Below are 19,920 nucleotides of genomic sequence, written 5' to 3'. Positions count from 1 at the left end.
AAATTCAGTATTTACGGGCTACACAGATCCCAGGAAATCAGATTCCTACAACCTGAAGAAAGAAGGACTGCTGACCTACAAGCCTGCGGAGACGAAGGAAGACGACAACTGATTTGGCCCCAGCCCTACCGGCCTGTCTCCAACTTCGAAAACCTGCTCCAGCGACGCATCCGACAGGGACCAGCGACCTCTGAAGCCTCAGACGACTGCCCTGGACTACAGGACCAAGAAACTCCTGTGAACAGCGGCCCTGTTCAAAATCAGCTACTTCTTTGCAACAAAGAAGCAACTTCCAAGGACTTCACGTTTCCCGATGGAAGCGTGAGACTCTACACACTGCACCCCACGCCCCCGGCTCGACCTGCAGAAAACCAACACCTCAGGGAGGACTATGAATTAACACCCACCCACCCACCAAAATCTTAACAAGGGCCTTAGTCTCAGGCCACAGAATACTACTACATTATCTTCTTTCTTACTACGTTTAAAACTTTTACAGAAGGTTTTCCCTTATGCTCCGAGTAATCTGAGAGTAGTATTGGCTAATGCAGCTGTCAACTCCCATCAGAATTATGGAAATGCCTGCATTCTAGATTTCCCCTTAGAAACAGAGTTACACGATTCAGATCATACAAAACCCAGTGGCAAGAACAATCTCCGAGCTTCATATACAGGATTCTGTTTCACAGGTACATTTATTTCAAATGTAATTTCTCCTTTTTTCCGGGAGACCTACTTTATAAACAGCATTCCACAACTACAGAATGAGAAGCTATTCATGAGGTAGTATACAGTTTTATGAGAAGCAGAGTAATAAACTGTTATAAATGGATTGGAATGGTTCCTCACTGTAAATTCTGTAAACAATCTCATCTCAATATTCCACCATCTTAGCCACTAGCAGATTGAATAAAAGATGGTGCTCGGACATAAAATTGCATTGGGATACTCATCTGATGGATATGAGCTTATAACATGCCAATTACGATTTGATCTGGATTGAGTACAAGTAGGCTCATTGGTTAGATTTACAACACTGTAATCTTAAACAGCCCTGTGTAGTTTATTCGGAAGTAAACTGGGTTATATTAAAGAACTCTTACGATTTACCACCCTTCACTTAAATAATGTATAAACCTCACATACTCTTGATGATGGGCCGTACCATTCAAATGGAGCTGAAACATTGTCAAAGTAGATTATCAAAGGAGACAATTGAAAGGTGTGAATAATCTGCTGGGCGTCCTCCTTAAATGACTTGGTGGGACTTGCCCCTTGTTTTAGTATCTATGTTGAGTTTTTTTTAAGTTCTCTTTTTGTATTAATCATCTGTTGTATATAAGGGTTGATGGGTGGAGTTCCAATAGGGTTGGAATTTTTAGTTATATATTAAATAAGCACAAATATTTGGATTTTGTACTTAAAAAATAAATACATTCATATATCAAATAGTTTAATTGACTGACTGAACAGGCTCAGATTTCAGGGAGAAGAGATGCTAACACTACATTAAACAGCCATACACCAAGAAGCTCAATTCGTAAGTATGGAGTGCAACAAGAATACTTACGTGTATATAAAGGTCATCTAAAGCTATAAGATTATGCTGAAGAAGAACTGCTGCAACTCTATACAATGAGGACGGAGTCTCTCCATTAGGCTCCTAAATGAAAACAACAAAGTTTAGTAGCTAAGCAGTCACTGAAGGGAAAAACATATTAGTTACTGCAGAGATAACATCCCACCTCACAAAACCTCAAATAAAGGGCATTAAAGAAAGGATAAGATTTTATGTGGAAACTTAAACCTTCCTTCAATAGCTATTTACTCTTGAGCTTCTGTACATGCACATACATACAAATGCACACAAACATAATTATAGTGTGAGAGCAATGCTGTATGTGGGGCTAAAGTAAACTCTAGTACCCAGCAGGACAAGGAGTATACATATTAAGTACAACACAATTCCAACCAAGACTTAACAGCCATTTCCCTCAAGTTACACTGTGAAACATCAGCCAATGATGTAGCAATTCATACACAAGAACACATTTTTAGTATTTTAAGACCAAGATGAAGCATTTGTTTTGAAAAACAGCAGTACAGGGGAGGGCAAACAAAGTTTTACTGGTTAAACAACAGGACACAAAAACAGTTAGACTAAATAGTAGTGGGAGTTTACATGTAAGATGATTTAAAAAAATGAACTAGTAAGATTGAGTGATCAAACAGCAGGTGCAAAGTACCTCCTCTAAAGGAAATGTACAGACATCACATCTCCTTTTGAACTTTTCAGGGAGTCCCATGGTCATGCCCTTCAATGTCTTTTAGAAACTTTCAAAAAGAGGTCCATTGGTTTGTGGATGGTATGGTGAACTTGACGATCACTCCATGCTCATTCAACATGTGTTTTATGTACATTGACATGAAGTTGGCACCTCTGTCAGATATCACCTCCTTAGGAAACCCTACTCTGGTGAAGATACCAATGAGGGTGTTGGCTACATCAGGGGCAGTAGTAGACCTAAGGGGAATTGCTTCAGGTTCCTTGACAGCATGATCCACTACTACCAGTATATATTGGTTTCCTTAGGAGGGGGTGGTTTGAGTGGACCCACTACTTCCACACCAACCCTTTTAAAGGGAACCCCAACACTGGTAGTGGAATTAGGGGGGCTCTGGGTGGCCACTGGCCTTACCAGTGGATTGGCAGGGGACACAGGAGCTGCAAAACTCCTTCACCTTCAGAAATAGAACTAGCCAATAGAAATGGCTGACTAGCCTATTCCAAGTTTTGGTTTGGCCCAGGTGCCCACCAAGGGGGATGTCATGGCTAGTGTGAGGATAAACTCCTTTAACTGTTGAGGCACTACCACTCGCCTGGTGGTACCAGGTTTGAGGTCTCTGGACTTAGTGTACAAGAGTCCCTGCCCCCAGAAGACCATGTTGAAGCCACTGACATCTCCCTTCTCCAGTGCAGCAGCCTGCTGTTGCAGATCTTCAAGACAAGGACAGGTTCTCCGTCCTTGGCACAGCTGTTCCCCGGAGGGTGCCCCGGGCCCAAGAGCTCTCCCCGGTAAGGTTCAAGTTCCATTAGATCAGTTCCCTCTGGGGTGGGTAAGTCCTCCTCCTGGAAAGAGGGCCCAAGCTTTTTGTTGTTTAGAAGCTGGTCTCAGTCTTCTTGCCATTTCTCTTGGAAGGTTGGGCCATTATTCCAGACTCCAACATTTCTTTTTCACCCTGTGCTTGGCTCTGTGCTCTGGTTTTCACACATACCATCTCAGGGATCCCCACACTGTCTGCATGGTTTTTGAATTCTACCTCAGCCCATGCTGAGGACCACAGGTCATTCCCTAGCAGACATTCAACTGGGATTGCAAAAGAGACCACCACCTGTTTCAGGTCAGTAACCTATCCCCATTCTAAGGACACCATATCCATGGGATGGACCTTAGTTCATTTTCAGCACTGGTAACTGGATATGTTTCCCCAGCCAAGTACTGTGCTGATGAAATCAGTTTTTCTGTCACCATGGTGGCACTGGTACCTGTATACCCCAGGGCTTCTACTCTAGTCCCATCAATCAAGGGATGCTGTCTGTATTTGTTCATGTTTGGGGCCAGACAGCAAGAGTGACAACATCTACCACACCCTCAGAGACTAAAATAGCTTCAGTGTGAACCCTGATTTTCTGTGGGCACACTGTAGATCACATCTGGAGATTGGCTATACCAATACTAGCTGGTGCAGTACTAGGGGGATTCTTTTTTGGACAGGCCAAATCTACAGTTTGGTGTCCATTCTGTCTACAGTTGAAACACCTGGTCTTTTTGGGATCAATGTTTTTATACTTGTACCGATGAGTGGATAGTGAAGAGGTTCGGGGGCCACCCTCCTGAGCAAGTTTTTGGGGACCTTTAGAAGACTCTTTACTTTTACCCTTGGGTGTCTTACCACTCTTCCCATGGGGAGACTTAGTAAACCCTTTCGTTTGGTCACCCCCAGTGGAAGTCAACCGAGTCTTGACCCAGTGGTCTGCCTTCTTACCCACTTCTTGAGGAGAAATTGGACTTGGGTCTACCAGATATTGATGCAACTTTTCATTAAAGCAGTTACTAAAGATGTGTTCTTTCATTAACAAATTATAGAGCCCATCAAAGTCATGCACTTAACTTCCAGATAACCAACCATCTTGTCTTTTCACTGAGTAGTCTATTAAGTCAACTGAGGATTGGCTTGAGGTTTTGTGAGTTCCCCTGAACCTAATTCTATACTCCTCAGTGGTGAGTTCAATCCCTCAATCAGGGTAGCCTTCATGAAGACACAGAACTCAGTATTTGCTCCAGTGGGTGTGAGGAGTCTATCCCTACACTTACCAGGGAACAGTTCCCAAAGGAGAGCTTCCCAGTGAGACTTCCACTTTCCTCATTCCACAAGCCCTCTCAAAGGCTGTGAACCATTTGATGTCATCACCATCCTCATACTTGGGGACAATCCCTTTGGGGATTTTAGGGGCACAAGATTGTTCTCTGTGCCTATTCATTCCGTTGCTGCCACTCTTAGGGTGCTAAACCAAAATGTGCTCTCTCCCTCTCTATACCTTGGAGTCTATCCTCCAAAGCTATTCTTCTGACTAATCTTGCTAAAAGACTGTCCACTTCACTGAGGCTGTCCTCAGTGGACCCAGTAGAACCTGACCCACCTATGTGATGTCTCGGTGCTGTGAGTACTATCCTTGGGGACAGTGGGGACAGAGGCCCTCTCCTCCCTAGTTAGATTAGGAGGGGATAGGTCATTATCCTGATCCCCAATTTCTTTCCCATCCAAGGGAAGATTATCTTCTTCAGCAGGGTGTTCCTTTGTGTACTCTGCCAAAAGCTCCTTTTTGAGACTGCAGAGAGACCTTAAATCTCTCATCTTGAAATGAAGATTTCTTTTAGGAACTAAAATGACTTCTAGTTACTTTACCCCCAACTACAGTAACTTCTGAAACTTTTTTAGGAAATGCTAAAGGGGACTTAACTAAGACCCTAGCAAGGCTTACAAATTTGGAAAAATTGTCAATTCAAAAATCAATTGGATCTAAAGGCAATTTTGGAACTTAGTTGTGCAGATCAGTAATAAGGAGTGGCTGAGTAAATATGGGGCCATGCTGGACCTCCACACATGGAAACCTACCATCCACATACATTTTTGAAAATTAGACAACCCAACCAGGGGATTCCAGGGGAGTGCGTCTTGGTTGAATCCCATGAGGTTTTCTCATCCACAATACCCTTCAAACCTCAAACTTTCCCTTAAATCACACATTTTCCTTACATTTCTGTGATGGAAACTTCCAGAATCTAATGGAATCCACAATATTCCTAACACTAAGCATTGCACCATTGTGCAGATAAAATTACTGCACCACTTGTGTGGTTGGGCTTACTACCCGCAACAAGATCTGATCAAAGTGAGGTCAACAGGAATCCCCATGCAAGGGCCCCCATGAACCTTGATTTGATCCGTTCCTGTTGAGGGCACTAGGCCCAGCCACACAAGTGGCGCAGCATTGTCATCGGCACACATGGGGCAATGATGGGTGGTAGGAATTGTGTGGATTCCTATGGATTCCTGAAGTTTCCATCACAAATGTAAGGAAATGTACCATTTCAGCAAAAGTCTGCGGTTTGTATTGTAGTGTGGGTAAAATAAACCTCATCGTATCCACACAAGGCACACCACCCTCGACTCACTTAGTTGTCTAGTTTTTAAAAAATTGCAGGTTTGCTAGGTTTCCCTAGTTGTTTTTGAGCAGTTTCCTGTTGCGGGCACTAGGCTTATCCACACAAGTGAGGTACCATTTTTTTAATTAAAAGACATGTGGGTGCATAGTATAGAATACTACTAAATGTTTTTCTAACCAATTGGATTTCGCTGTGTTTGTGCCTTCCATATGTAAGCCAGTGTGTAAGAAGGAAGAGATTTTGAAAAATACCTTTAAAATCATACGCTCGCACGGGCACCCACAAATTCAGAGATGTACAGTTAACCACTGCTCCTAAGCACTATATCTTGTGCCCATTTCAATAATGCACAGGTTACCTTGATACCTTGTTTTCATATGATTTGGTTTATACTCTCTACACAATGAAAAAACATTTTACGGTGCAGCTCAGTTGTTGGCTCTGGGTACCTCAGGTTCTCAGAGAACCAAAAGGGTCTAGTGAATGTAATGGTACATTGGTTTTGTTCATCAGCCGTTGAGACAAAACGTTACAGATGACAACATTGTTAGAAATTACCATTTCTTTCCTACTCATTTTCAATATTTCTTTTTTAACATTTTTAGTTTGTTTAGGTAAACCTTGAGGGATCTACACGACTCCCTTGCTTAATTCAAAACCGTTTCTATTTTTCATAAATATATGGCTTTCCAGGAACACCCTGGGGTTTCACACTGGTTTCCACCACAAACTAGAAGTAGGCTGAAAGCAGAAAAAAATGTAAAAATTGGCTATCTCCTTGGAAAATACCAAAAACGTAGAGTACTTTTCCACCCTATTTAAAAAAAAATTAAAAAAAATAAACCCTCAAAATTAAGCTATATTTTGGCTATATTTTGCACCACTCCAGGGGATTCCACAAATCCTGAGTACCTTTAGATTCCCCAAGTTTTTGGGAAAAAGGATGCAAATTTGGCACTGATAACTTATGTGAACACTTGAGCACAAACTACCCCAAACAGCCAAACAAATGACTCAGCACTGAGGATGGGAAAGGCCTAGCATTTAAGGTGTTAACATTTATGGAAAAATACGTTTCTCAGGATCGTTGGCCACATCAAATTCTATTATTTATGAAGATTTCATGAGGCAGAATTAGCTTTGTATAATGTACGTATTAATTCACCATTACCTGATAGAACTTGAATTTAAATCCAAGAATGTGACATAGAGTTTGAGGTTCACACATGGACATGTATGATTCAAGTAGTGGTACAAAGAATTCATCAAGATCTGGCCGGCATTCATATACTTCTAGAAGAATATCCAAGACTCTATTAGGATCCAAGTTAAAACATCCTACCAGAAAGAGAACAAAGTTGAAAAAATTAGATTAAAAAAATTAGATATCAATCCGTTAAGCAAGCAGCAACAAAGAGTCGCTGCAATTCTAATTATAACCAGTATAAAGACAGACCTATAGATAAAATGAAACTTTATTAGACAAGATATGTTCAACAAAGCAGCAACCCTGATCTTGTACACATTACCATAATATAACTTACATTTTTGCAAGACACTTTCAGAACTAAAAAGCAAAGTAAAACTCTATTAGAAGATAACACCAAAGACCTCAAGGTAGAGACTTGGGCAGTCATAGCAAAATCTTTTTGAAGTGTCTCACCAAGTTGTGAAAGGTGGAAAGTGTAAAAAAAACAGTCCTACTTGTGTACAACTGGACCTAAAGATCTGACCACACCACTTCCTTTGCTTGTTGAAGGAGAAGGAGGAGGAGCCTGAACCTCCACAATGTAACCACAGCACTTTGTTTGCTTAGTTGATGCACACAGTATTTGTAGGAAAGTACCCTCTTTTTGGCATGGTTACCCTGACTTTTTGCCTACTGTCAGTGAGTTTTGACTGTTCATTGAGATCCTGCTAACCAGGACCCCAGTGACTGCTCTCTCCCTCTAAATATGGTTGCTTGTGTCTTAGCACACACCACAATTGGCATATTGGTGCCCCCACATACGTCCCTAGTATATGGTACTTGGGTACCCAGGTGTGTTAGGGCACCCGGTGGTTCCCCATGGGCTGCAACATGTTTTGTGTCGCCCATGGAAAATTTGTCTGCAGGCCTGCCATTGCAGCCTACATAAAAAGGTGCATGCACCAGGTCACTGTACGTCACCCCTTTGGTAGGCCCTCCTAGGGGAGAGTGCAGGGTGCAGGTACCTGTGGGTGAGGGCACCCCTGCATGAGCAGAGGAGCTCCTGCAAACTCCAGTTCCATTGCACTCTACTTCACAAGTGGGGGGAAGCCATTTTACCCGTGTACTGGACTCCGTGTCCAGCTATATAATGGTAACTCCAAGCCTGCTGATATTTGGTATCAAACATATCAGAATCATACCCCAATACTGTTGCTAGCATTAGCTGTATGATTACATGCACTCTGGGGGCTCCTTAGAGGACCAACAGCATTGGGTCTCCTGGGATTTTCTAGGCTGCATGTACTGCTACCACCCCTCAGACAGGTTTCTGCCCTCCAGCTGCTCCACCAGCTCAGGCACGGGAAGGCAGAACAAATGATTTTCTGTGGAAGAGGGAGGGAACACCTTTTCCCCTTGAAAATAGATGTTACATGGCTTGGGCGGCATGGCCGGTCAATCACCACCCCAGAGGTGGTCACTCCAGGTGGCCACTTTATTCTGCCATCTTGAAAACAAAGATGGGCAGAGGCCCTTTGGAGCACCTGAGTAGCTAGGTCAGGCAGGTAACATTACAGCCCCCTCCTGATAGGTGGTCAACCCTATGTGACCAAGCCCCCTTCCTGGGCTATTTAGGGTCTCCCTCTTGTGTGGGTCCTCAGATTGGACTTGCAAGATTCCAGCAGGACTCCTCTGCATCGTTTACTTCATATTCTAGCCAATGGGACTGCAACTGGACCCTCCAGGAACCAACAATCTGCAACGCCAGCGATTACTTCGCTTTGCAACATTGTTTCAACCGCTCTTTCCAGCAACTGCAACATTTCCCCGACTGTGCATTCTCTGAAGATGGCGAGTCTTCAAACTGCACAAGAAGTAAGAATGAATTTCCCTTGAACTGAAGGAGTCTCTTTCCCTCATCTGTAGGCATCAACTGCAACGACGACCGGCTGCTTGGATCTTCTCTCCTCCGGAGCTGCATGGATCCTGCATCACAGGTGCTGGTCTGGAGTGGTCCCCTTGGTCCTCTCTACCAGCTGTCCAACTTGGGAGACGGCAAGCCCTTGCCTCTACTTGCAGGATAGTACCTCTCTGCACCGCGACTCTTGCAGCTACCAAGGCTTGTTTGTTCCTCCTCCAAGGGATCTTCGGCTCAGTGTACCCCGGCCTCCACACTCCAGCCTGCTGTTCCAGTGATGTGGGGCTCCTCTTCAGCTGTGCTGAGTGGGCCTCACTGCGACTCCTGTGCCTGCTGCCAGTGGGTTGCCTGTGGGGGCTGCCTCCTCTTCTTGTGGCTCTCTCAGCTGCTGAGGGTCACCTTAGACTCCCCTCCTTGTGTCAAGTCCTCTGGACCTTGCTGGTCCTCTTCAGCCTTGCCAACCTTCTTCTCCATCCCTTGCCTTTGAAAAGGCCTGTAGGTGTTTTTTTTCAGTACCACTGACCGACTGCATCTCAACCGCCGACGTGGGACATCACTTGCATCACGATTGAAACTCCTCTTCTGCTGCACTGCTGAACTTCTTCGTCTACCGTTGACCTGGTCCTGCATCCACAGAAGGGTGGGTAGTTGCTCCTGCCACAACCGGACACTCCAACTCAAACTGGACTTGGTCCCCTTCCTCTGTAGGTCCTCTTCTGTCAGAATCCACCTTTGTGTTCTTTAGTCTTGGTTGGGTCTTGCATAATCCTTTTCCAAAGTCCTCCTGTTGGTTTTGTGGAAAACCAGGTGTAAGGAAATGCCTCCTTGGCATGGTTGCCCCCTGACTTTTTGCCTTTGCTGATGCTATGTTTACAATTGAAAGTGTGCTGAGGCCTGCTAACCAGGCCCCAGCACCAGTGTTCTTTCCCTAACCTGTACTTTTGTATCCACAATTGGCAGACCCTGGCATCCAGATAAGTCCCTTGTAACTGGTACTTCTAGTACCAAGGGCCCTGATGCCAAGGAAGGTCTCTAAGGGCTGCAGCATGTCTTATGCCACCCTGGAGACCTCTCACTCAGCACAGACACACTGCTTACCAGCTTGTGTGTGCTAGTGAGGACAAAACGAGTAAGTCGACATGGCACTCCCCTCAGGGTGCCATGCCAGCCTCTCACTGCCTATGCAATATAGGTAAGACACCCCTCTAGCAGGCCTTACAGCCCTAAGGCAGGGTGCACTATACCATAGGTGAGGGTACCAGTGCATGAGCATGGTACCCCTACAGTGTCTAAACAAAACCTTAGACATTGTAAGTGCAGGGTAGCCATAAGAGTATATGGTCTGGGAGTCTGTCAAACACGAACTCCACAGCACCATAATGGCTACACTGAAAACTGGGAAGTTTGGTATCAAACTTCTCAGCACAATAAATGCACACTGATGCCAGTGTACATTTTATTGTAAAATACACCACAGAGGGCACCTTAGAGGTGCCCCCTGAAACTTAACCGACTATCTGTGTAGGCTGACTAGTTCTAGCAGCCTGCCACAAACCGAGACATGTTGCTGGCCCCATGGGGAGAGTGCCTTTGTCACTCTGAGGCCAGTAACAAAGCCTGCACTGGGTGGAGATGCTAACACCTCTCCCAGGCAGGAATTGTCACACCTGGCGGTGAGCCTCAAAGGCTCACCTCCTTTGTGCCAACCCAGCAGGACACTCCAGCTAGTGGAGTTGCCCGCCCCCTCCGGCCAGGCCCCACTTTTGGCGGCAAGGCCGGAGAAAATAATGAGAATAACAAGGAGGAGTCACTGGCCAGTCAGGACAGCCCCTAAGGTGTCCTGAGCTGAGGTGACTCTAACTTTTAGAAATCCTCCATCTTGCAGATGGAGGATTCCCCCAATAGGGTTAGGATTGTGACCCCCTCCCCTTGGGAGGAGGCACAAAGAGGGTGTACCCACCCTCAGGGCTAGTGGCCATTGGCTACTAACCCCCCAGACCTAAACACGCCCTTAAATTTAGTATTTAAGGGCTACCCTGAACCCTAGAAAATTAGATTCCTGCAACTACAAGAAGAAGGACTGCCTAGCTGAAAACCCCTGCAGCGGAAGACCAGAAGACGACAACTGCCTTGGCTCCAGAAACTCACCGGCCTGTCTCCTGCCTTCCAAAGATCCTGCTCCAGCGACGCCTTCCAAAGGGACCAGCGACCTCGACATCCTCTGAGGACTGCCCCTGCTTCGAAAAGACAAGAAACTCCCGAGGACAGCGGACCTGCTCCAAGAAAAGCTGCAACTTTGTTTCCAGCAGCTTTAAAGAACCCTGCAAGCTCCCCGCAAGAAGCGTGAGACTTGCAACACTGCACCCGGCGACCCCGACTCGGCTGGTGGAGATCCGACACCTCAGGAGGGACCCCAGGACTACTCTGATACTGTGAGTACCAAAACCTGTCCCCCCTGAGCCCCCACAGCGCCGCCTGCAGAGGGAATCCCGAGGCTTCCCCTGACCGCGACTCTTTGAACCTAAAGTCCCGACGCCTGGGAGAGACCCTGCACCCGCAGCCCCCAGGACCTGAAGGACCGGACTTTCACTGGAGAAGTGACCCCCAGGAGTCCCTCTCCCTTGTCCAAGTGGAGGTTTCCCCGAGGAACCCCCCCCTTGCCTGCCTGCAGCGCTGAAGAGATCCCGAGATCTCTCATAGACTAACATTGCGAACCCGACGCTTGTTTCTACACTGCACCCGGCCGCCCCCGCGCCGCTGAGGGTGAAATTTCTGTGTGGGCTTGTGTCCCCCCCGGTGCCCTACAAAACCCCCCTGGTCTGCCCTCCGAAGACGCGGGTACTTACCTGCAAGCAGACCGGAACCGGGGCACCCCCTTCTCTCCATTCTAGCCTATGTGTTTTGGGCACCACTTTGAACTCTGCACCTGACCGGCCCTGAGCTGCTGGTGTGGTGACTTTGGGGTTGCTCTGAACCCCCAACGGTGGGCTACCTTGGACCAAGAACTGAACCCTGTAAGTGTCTTACTTACCTGGTAAACCTAACAAAAACTTACCTCCCCCAGGAACTGTGAAAATTGCACTAAGTGTCCACTTTTGAAATAGCTATTTGTGAATAACTTGAAAAGTATACATGCAATTGAAATGATTCAAAGTTCCTAATGTACTTACCTGCAATACCTTTCAAACAAGATATTACATGTTAAATTTGAACCTGTGGTTCTTAAAATAAACTAAGAAAAGATATTTTTCTATAACAAAACCTATTGGCTGGATTTGTCTCTGAGTGTGTGTACCTCATTTATTGTCTATGTGTATGTACAACAGATGCTTAACACTACTCCTTGGATAAGCCTACTGCTCGACCACACTACCACAAAATAGAGCATTAGTATTATCTATTTCTACCACTATTTTACCTCTAAGGGGAACCCTTGGACTCTGTGCATGCTATTCCTTACTTTGAAATAGCACATACAGAGCCAACTTCCTACATTGGTGGATCAGCGGTGGGGTACAAGACTTTGCATTTGCTGGACTACGCAGCCAATACCTGATCACACGACAAATTCCAAAATTGTCATTAGAAATTCATTTTTGCAATTTGAAAAGTTTTCTAAATTCTTAAAAGTCCTGCTAGGGCCTTGTGTGTTAAGTCCCTGTTTAGCATTGTCTTTTGGAGTTTAAAAAGTTGTTAAAAGTTTGAATTAGATTCTAGAACCAGTTTTAGTTTCTTAAAAAGTATTCCAACTTTTAGAAGCATAATGTCTAGCACAGATGTGAATGTGGTGGAACTCGACACCACACCTTACCTCCATCTACAGATGAGAGAACTAAGGTCACTCTGTAAACTAAAGAAAATAGCAATGGGCCCCAAACCTACCAAAGTACAGCTCCAGGAGCTTTTGGCAGAGTTTGAAAAGGCCAACCCCTCTGAGGATGGCAACTCAGAGGATGAAGATAGTGACTTGGAGGGAAATTCCCCCCCTCCAGTCCTACTTAGGGAGAGCAGGGCTTCTCAAGCCCTGACTCCACAAATAATAGTCAGAGATGCTGGTTCCCTCACAGGAGGGACCAACAACTCTGAAATCACTGAGGATAGCCCCAGTGAAGAGGACATCCAGTTAGCCAGGATGGCCAAAAGATTGGCTTTGGAAAGACAGATCCTAGCCATAGAGAGGGAAAGACAAGAGATGGGCCTAGGACCCATCAATGGTGGCAGCAACATAAATAGGGTCAGAGATTCTCCTGACATGTTGAAAATCCCCAAAGGGATTGTAACTAAATATGAAGATGGTGATGACATCACCAAATGGTTCACAGCTTTTGAGAGGGCTTGTGTAACCAGAAAAGTGAACAGATCTCACTGGGGTGCTCTCCTTTGGGAAATGTTCACAGGAAAGTGTAGGGATAGACTCCTCACACTCTCTGGACAAGATGCAGAATCTTATGACCTCATGAAGGGTACCCTGATTGAGGGCTTTGGATTCTCCACTGAGGAGTACAGGATTAGGTTCAGGGGGGCTCAAAAATCCTCGAGCCAGACCTGGGTTGACTTTGTTGACTACTCAGTGAAAACACTAGATGGTTGGATTCAAGGCAGTGGTGTAAGTAATTATGATGGGCTGTACAATTTATTTGTGAAAGAACACCTGTTAAGTAATTGTTTCAATGATAAACTGCATCAGCATCTGGTAGACCTAGGACCAATTTCTCCCCAAGAATTGGGAAAGAAGGCGGACCATTGGGTCAAGACAAGGGTGTCCAAGACTTCAACAGGGGGTGACCAAAAGAAAGGGGTCACAAAGACTCCCCAGCAGAAGGGTGATGAGACAACCAAAACTAAAAATAGTAAAGAGTCTTCTACAGGCCCCCAAAAACCTGCACAGGAGGGTGGGCCCAGAGCCTCTTCACAAAACAATGGGTACAAGGGTAAAAACTTTGATCCCAAAAAGGCCTGGTGTCATAGCTGTAAACAGCATGGACACCAAACTGGAGACAAGGCCTGTCCCAAGAAAGGTTCCACTCCAAACTCCCATCCAGGTAACACTGGTATGGCTAGTCTCCAAGTGGGATCAACAGTGTGCCCAGAGCAAATCAGGGTCCACACTGAAGCTACTCTAGTTTCTGAGGGTGGGGTGGATTTAGCCACACTAGCTGTCTGGCCGCCTAACATGCAAAAATACAGACAGCAACTCTTAATTAATGGGACTAGAATAGAGGGCCTGAGGGATACAGGTGCCAGTGTCACCATGGTGACAGAGAAACTGGTTTCCCCTGGCCAATACCTGACTGGAAAAACTTACACAGTCACCAACGCTGACAATCAGAGAAAAGTACATCCCATGGCAATGGTTACTTTAGAATGGGGAGGGGTCAATGGCCTGAAACAGGTGGTGGTCTCCTCAAATATCCCAGTGGACTGTCTGCTTGGAAATGACCTGGAGTCCTCAGCATGGGCTGAGGTAGAACTAAAAACCCATGCAGCAATGCTGGGTATCCCTGAACTGGTGTGTGTGAAAACAAGAGCACAATGCAAGGCACAGGGTGAACAAGTAGAGCTGGAGTCTGGAAAAATGGCCCAGCCTACCAAGAGAAAAGGAAAGTCAGTTGGGAAACCAACTGCAACACAGTCAGAAAAAGAGAACCTCTCTTCTCAGGAAGAAGTTCTGCCCTCTGAGGGAACTGAGCCTTTGGAGCTTGAACCTTATCAGGTTGAACTCTTAGGCCCAGGGGGACCCTCAAGGGAGGAGCTGTGTAAGGGACAAGAAACCTGTCCCTCTCTTGAAGGCCTTAGGCAGCAAGCTGCTGAAGAGTCCAAAGGCAAGAAAAATGGAACACATAGGGTCTATTGGGAAGATGGGCTCCTGTACACTGAGGCCAGAGACCCCAAACCTGGTGCCACTAGGAGAGTGGTAGTGCCTCAGCTGTTCAGAGAGTTCATCCTAACATTGGCCCATGACATTCCCCTTGCTGGACATTTGGGACAAACCAAGACGTGGGAGAGGTTAGTCAACCACTTCTACTGGCCCAATATGTCCAACATGGTTAAGGAGTTTTGCCTCTCCTGCCCCACCTGTCAAGCCAGTGGTAAGACAGGTGGGCATCCAAAGGCCCCCCTCATTCCACTTCCAGTGGTGGGGGTGCCCTTTGAAAGAGTGGGTGTGGACATAGTTGGTCCACTGGAACCTCCCACAGCCTCAGGAAATATGTATATCCTGGTAGTAGTGGATCATGCTACCAGGTATCCTGAAGCTATTCCCCTTAGGTCGACTACTGCCCCTGCAGTAGCCAAGGCCCTCATTGGTATCTTTACCAGAGTGGGTTTCCCTAAGGAGGTGGTATCTGACAGAGGTACCAACTTCATGTCAGCATACCTAAAGCACATGTGGAATGAGTGTGGAGTGACTTATAAATTCACTACACCATACCATCCACAAACTAATGGCTTAGTTGAGAGATTCAACAAGACATTAAAGGGCATGATCATGGGGCTCCCAGAAAAACTCAAAAGGAGATGGGATGTCCTCCTGCCATGTCTGCTTTTCGCTTACAGGGAGGTACCACAGAAGGGAGTAGGGTTCTCACCCTTTGAACTTCTGTTTGGTCATCCTGTAAGGGGACCACTTGCCCTTGTTAAAGAAGGCTGGGAGAGACCTCTCCATGAGCCTAAACAGGACATAGTGGACTATGTACTTGGCCTTCGCTCTAGAATGGCAGAGTACATGGAAAAGGCAACCAAAAACCTTGAGGCCAGCCAACAGCTCCAGAAGTTTTGGTATGACCAAAAGGCTGCACTGGTTGAGTTCCAACCAGGGCAGAAAGTCTGGGTTCTGGAGCCTGTGGCTCCCAGGGCACTCCAGGACAAATGGAGTGGCCCTTACCCAGTACTAGAGAGGAAGAGTCAGGTCACCTACTTGGTGGACCTGGGCACAAGCAGGAGCCCCAAAAGGGTGATCCATGTAAACCGCCTTAAGCTCTTCCACGACAAGGCTGATGTCAATCTGTTGATGGTAACCGATGAGGATCAGGAGGCAGAGAGTGAACCTCTCCCTGATCTTCTGTCATCAGACCCAAAAGATGGTACAGTAGATGGAGTGATCTACTCAGACACCCTCTCTGGCCAACAGCAAGCTGATTGTAGGAGAGTCCTACAACAGTTTCCTGAACTCTTCTCCTTAACCCCTGGTCAGACACACCTGTGTACCCATGATGTGGACACAGGAGACAGCCTGCCTGTCAAGAACAAAATCTTTAGACAGTCGGACCATGTTAAGGAAAGCATCAAGGTGGAAGTCCACAAGATGCTGGAATTGGGAGTCATTGAGCGCTCTGACAGCCCCTGGGCTAGCCCAGTGGTCTTAGTCCCCAAACCTCACACCACAGATGGAAAGAAAGAGATGAGGTTTTGTGTGGACTACAGAGGGCTCAATTCTGTCACCAAGACAGATGCTCATCCAATTCCAAGAGCTGATGAGCTCATTGATAAATTAGGTGCTGCCAAATTTCTAAGTACCTTTGACTTAACAGCAGGGTACTGGCAAATAAAAATGGCACCTGGAGCAAAAGAAAAGACAGCATTCTCCACACCTGATGGGCATTATCAGTTTACTGTTATGCCCTTTGGTTTAAAGAATGCCCCTACCACCTTCCAAAGGTTGGTGAATCAAGTCCTTGCTGGCTTGGAGTCCTTTAGCACAGCTTATCTTGATGATATTGCTGTCTTTAGCTCCACCTGGCGGGATCACCTGGTCCACCTGAGGAAGGTTTTGAAGGCTCTGCAATCTGCAGGCCTCTCTATCAAGGCATCCAAATGCCAGATAGGGCAGGGAACTGTGGTTTACTTGGGACACCTTGTAGGTGGAGGCCAAGTTCAGCCACTCCAACCCAAGATCCAGACTATTCTGGACTGGGTAGCTCCAAAAACCCAGACTCAAGTCAGGGCATTCCTTGGCTTGACTGGGTACTACCGGAGGTTTGTGAAGGGATATGGATCCATTGTGACAGCCCTCACTGAGCTCACCTCCAAGAAAATGCCCAAGAAAGTGAACTGGACTGTGGACTGCCAACAGGCCTTTGACACCCTGAAACAGGCAATGTGCTCAGCACCAGTTCTCAAAGCTCCAGATTATTCTAAGCAGTTCATTGTGCAGACTGATGCCTCTGAACATGGGATAGGGGCAGTTTTGTCCCAAACAAATGATGATGGCCTTGACCAGCCTGTTGCTTTCATTAGCAGGAGGTTACTCCCCAGGGAGCAGCGTTGGAGTGCCATTGAGAGGGAGGCCTTTGCTGTGGTCTGGTCCCTGAAGAAGCTGAGACCATACCTCTTTGGGACTCACTTCCTAGTTCAAACTGACCACAGACCTCTCAAATGGCTGATGCAAATGAAAGGTGAAAATCCTAAACTGTTGAGGTGGTCCATCTCCCTACAGGGAATGGACTTTATAGTGGAACACAGACCTGGGACTGCCCATGCCAATGCAGATGGCCTTTCCAGGTTCTTCCACTTAGAAAATGAAGACTCTCTTGGGAAAGGTTAGTCTCATCCTCTTTCGTTTGGGGGGGGGTTGTGTAAGGAAATGCCTCCTTGGCATGGTTGCCCCCTGACTTTTTGCCTTTGCTGATGCTATGTTTACAATTGAAAGTGTGCTGAGGCCTGCTAACCAGGCCCCAGCACCAGTGTTCTTTCCCTAACCTGTACTTTTGTATCCACAATTGGCAGACCCTGGCATCCAGATAAGTCCCTTGTAACTGGTACTTCTAGTACCAAGGGCCCTGATGCCAAGGAAGGTCTCTAAGGGCTGCAGCATGTCTTATGCCACCCTGGAGACCTCTCACTCAGCACAGACACACTGCTTACCAGCTTGTGTGTGCTAGTGAGGACAAAACGAGTAAGTCGACATGGCACTCCCCTCAGGGTGCCATGCCAGCCTCTCACTGCCTATGCAATATAGGTAAGACACCCCTCTAGCAGGCCTTACAGCCCTAAGGCAGGGTGCACTATACCATAGGTGAGGGTACCAGTGCATGAGCATGGTACCCCTACAGTGTCTAAACAAAACCTTAGACATTGTAAGTGCAGGGTAGCCATAAGAGTATATGGTCTGGGAGTCTGTCAAACACGAACTCCACAGCACCATAATGGCTACACTGAAAACTGGGAAGTTTGGTATCAAACTTCTCAGCACAATAAATGCACACTGATGCCAGTGTACATTTTATTGTAAAATACACCACAGAGGGCACCTTAGAGGTGCCCCCTGAAACTTAACCGACTATCTGTGTAGGCTGACTAGTTCTAGCAGCCTGCCACAAACCGAGACATGTTGCTGGCCCCATGGGGAGAGTGCCTTTGTCACTCTGAGGCCAGTAACAAAGCCTGCACTGGGTGGAGATGCTAACACCTCTCCCAGGCAGGAATTGTCACACCTGGCGGTGAGCCTCAAAGGCTCACCTCCTTTGTGCCAACCCAGCAGGACACTCCAGCTAGTGGAGTTGCCCGCCCCCTCCGGCCAGGCCCCACTTTTGGCGGCAAGGCCGGAGAAAATAATGAGAATAACAAGGAGGAGTCACTGGCCAGTCAGGACAGCCCCTAAGGTGTCCTGAGCTGAGGTGACTCTAACTTTTAGAAATCCTCCATCTTGCAGATGGAGGATTCCCCCAATAGGGTTAGGATTGTGACCCCCTCCCCTTGGGAGGAGGCACAAAGAGGGTGTACCCACCCTCAGGGCTAGTGGCCATTGGCTACTAACCCCCCAGACCTAAACACGCCCTTAAATTTAGTATTTAAGGGCTACCCTGAACCCTAGAAAATTAGATTCCTGCAACTACAAGAAGAAGGACTGCCTAGCTGAAAACCCCTGCAGCGGAAGACCAGAAGACGACAACTGCCTTGGCTCCAGAAACTCACCGGCCTGTCTCCTGCCTTCCAAAGATCCTGCTCCAGCGACGCCTTCCAAAGGGACCAGCGACCTCGACATCCTCTGAGGACTGCCCCTGCTTCGAAAAGACAAGAAACTCCCGAGGACAGCGGACCTGCTCCAAGAAAAGCTGCAACTTTGTTTCCAGCAGCTTTAAAGAACCCTGCAAGCTCCCCGCAAGAAGCGTGAGACTTGCAACACTGCACCCGGCGACCCCGACTCGGCTGGTGGAGATCCGACACCTCAGGAGGGACCCCAGGACTACTCTGATACTGTGAGTACCAAAACCTGTCCCCCCTGAGCCCCCACAGCGCCGCCTGCAGAGGGAATCCCGAGGCTTCCCCTGACCGCGACTCTTTGAACCTAAAGTCCCGACGCCTGGGAGAGACCCTGCACCCGCAGCCCCCAGGACCTGAAGGACCGGACTTTCACTGGAGAAGTGACCCCCAGGAGTCCCTCTCCCTTGTCCAAGTGGAGGTTTCCCCGAGGAACCCCCCCCTTGCCTGCCTGCAGCGCTGAAGAGATCCCGAGATCTCTCATAGACTAACATTGCGAACCCGACGCTTGTTTCTACACTGCACCCGGCCGCCCCCGCGCCGCTGAGGGTGAAATTTCTGTGTGGGCTTGTGTCCCCCCCGGTGCCCTACAAAACCCCCCTGGTCTGCCCTCCGAAGACGCGGGTACTTACCTGCAAGCAGACCGGAACCGGGGCACCCCCTTCTCTCCATTCTAGCCTATGCGTTTTGGGCACCACTTTGAACTCTGCACCTGACCGGCCCTGAGCTGCTGGTGTGGTGACTTTGGGGTTGCTCTGAACCCCCAACGGTGGGCTACCTTGGACCAAGAACTGAACCCTGTAAGTGTCTTACTTACCTGGTAAACCTAACAAAAACTTACCTCCCCCAGGAACTGTGAAAATTGCACTAAGTGTCCACTTTTGAAATAGCTATTTGTGAATAACTTGAAAAGTATACATGCAATTGAAATGATTCAAAGTTCCTAATGTACTTACCTGCAATACCTTTCAAACAAGATATTACATGTTAAATTTGAACCTGTGGTTCTTAAAATAAACTAAGAAAAGATATTTTTCTATAACAAAACCTATTGGCTGGATTTGTCTCTGAGTGTGTGTACCTCATTTATTGTCTATGTGTATGTA

The 19,920-nt window shown here is 47.1% G+C and overlaps 1 protein-coding gene across 2 annotated transcripts in view; it reads right to left on the bottom strand.

The window, feature by feature from the left end:
* THOC2 (THO complex subunit 2) overlaps nt 1–19,920 on the bottom strand; it is a 900,323-nt gene that overhangs the window by 753,283 nt on the left and 127,120 nt on the right. For both annotated transcript variants that reach the window (XM_069211944.1, XM_069211952.1), the window contains exons 8-9: nt 6,901–7,067; nt 1,571–1,663 (exon numbers count right to left, since the gene is read on the bottom strand). In XM_069211944.1, the coding sequence (XP_069068045.1) occupies nt 1,571–1,663; nt 6,901–7,067 (260 nt within the window). The remainder of the gene's footprint in view (nt 1–1,570; nt 1,664–6,900; nt 7,068–19,920) is intronic.

The sequence above is a fragment of the Pleurodeles waltl genome, chromosome 2_1 (genome assembly GCF_031143425.1).
Source record: "Pleurodeles waltl isolate 20211129_DDA chromosome 2_1, aPleWal1.hap1.20221129, whole genome shotgun sequence".
Lineage (NCBI taxonomy): Eukaryota > Metazoa > Chordata > Amphibia > Caudata > Salamandridae > Pleurodeles > Pleurodeles waltl.
Note: the sequence above shows the minus strand (reverse complement) of the source record. Positions and strands in the feature narration are given on the sequence as shown.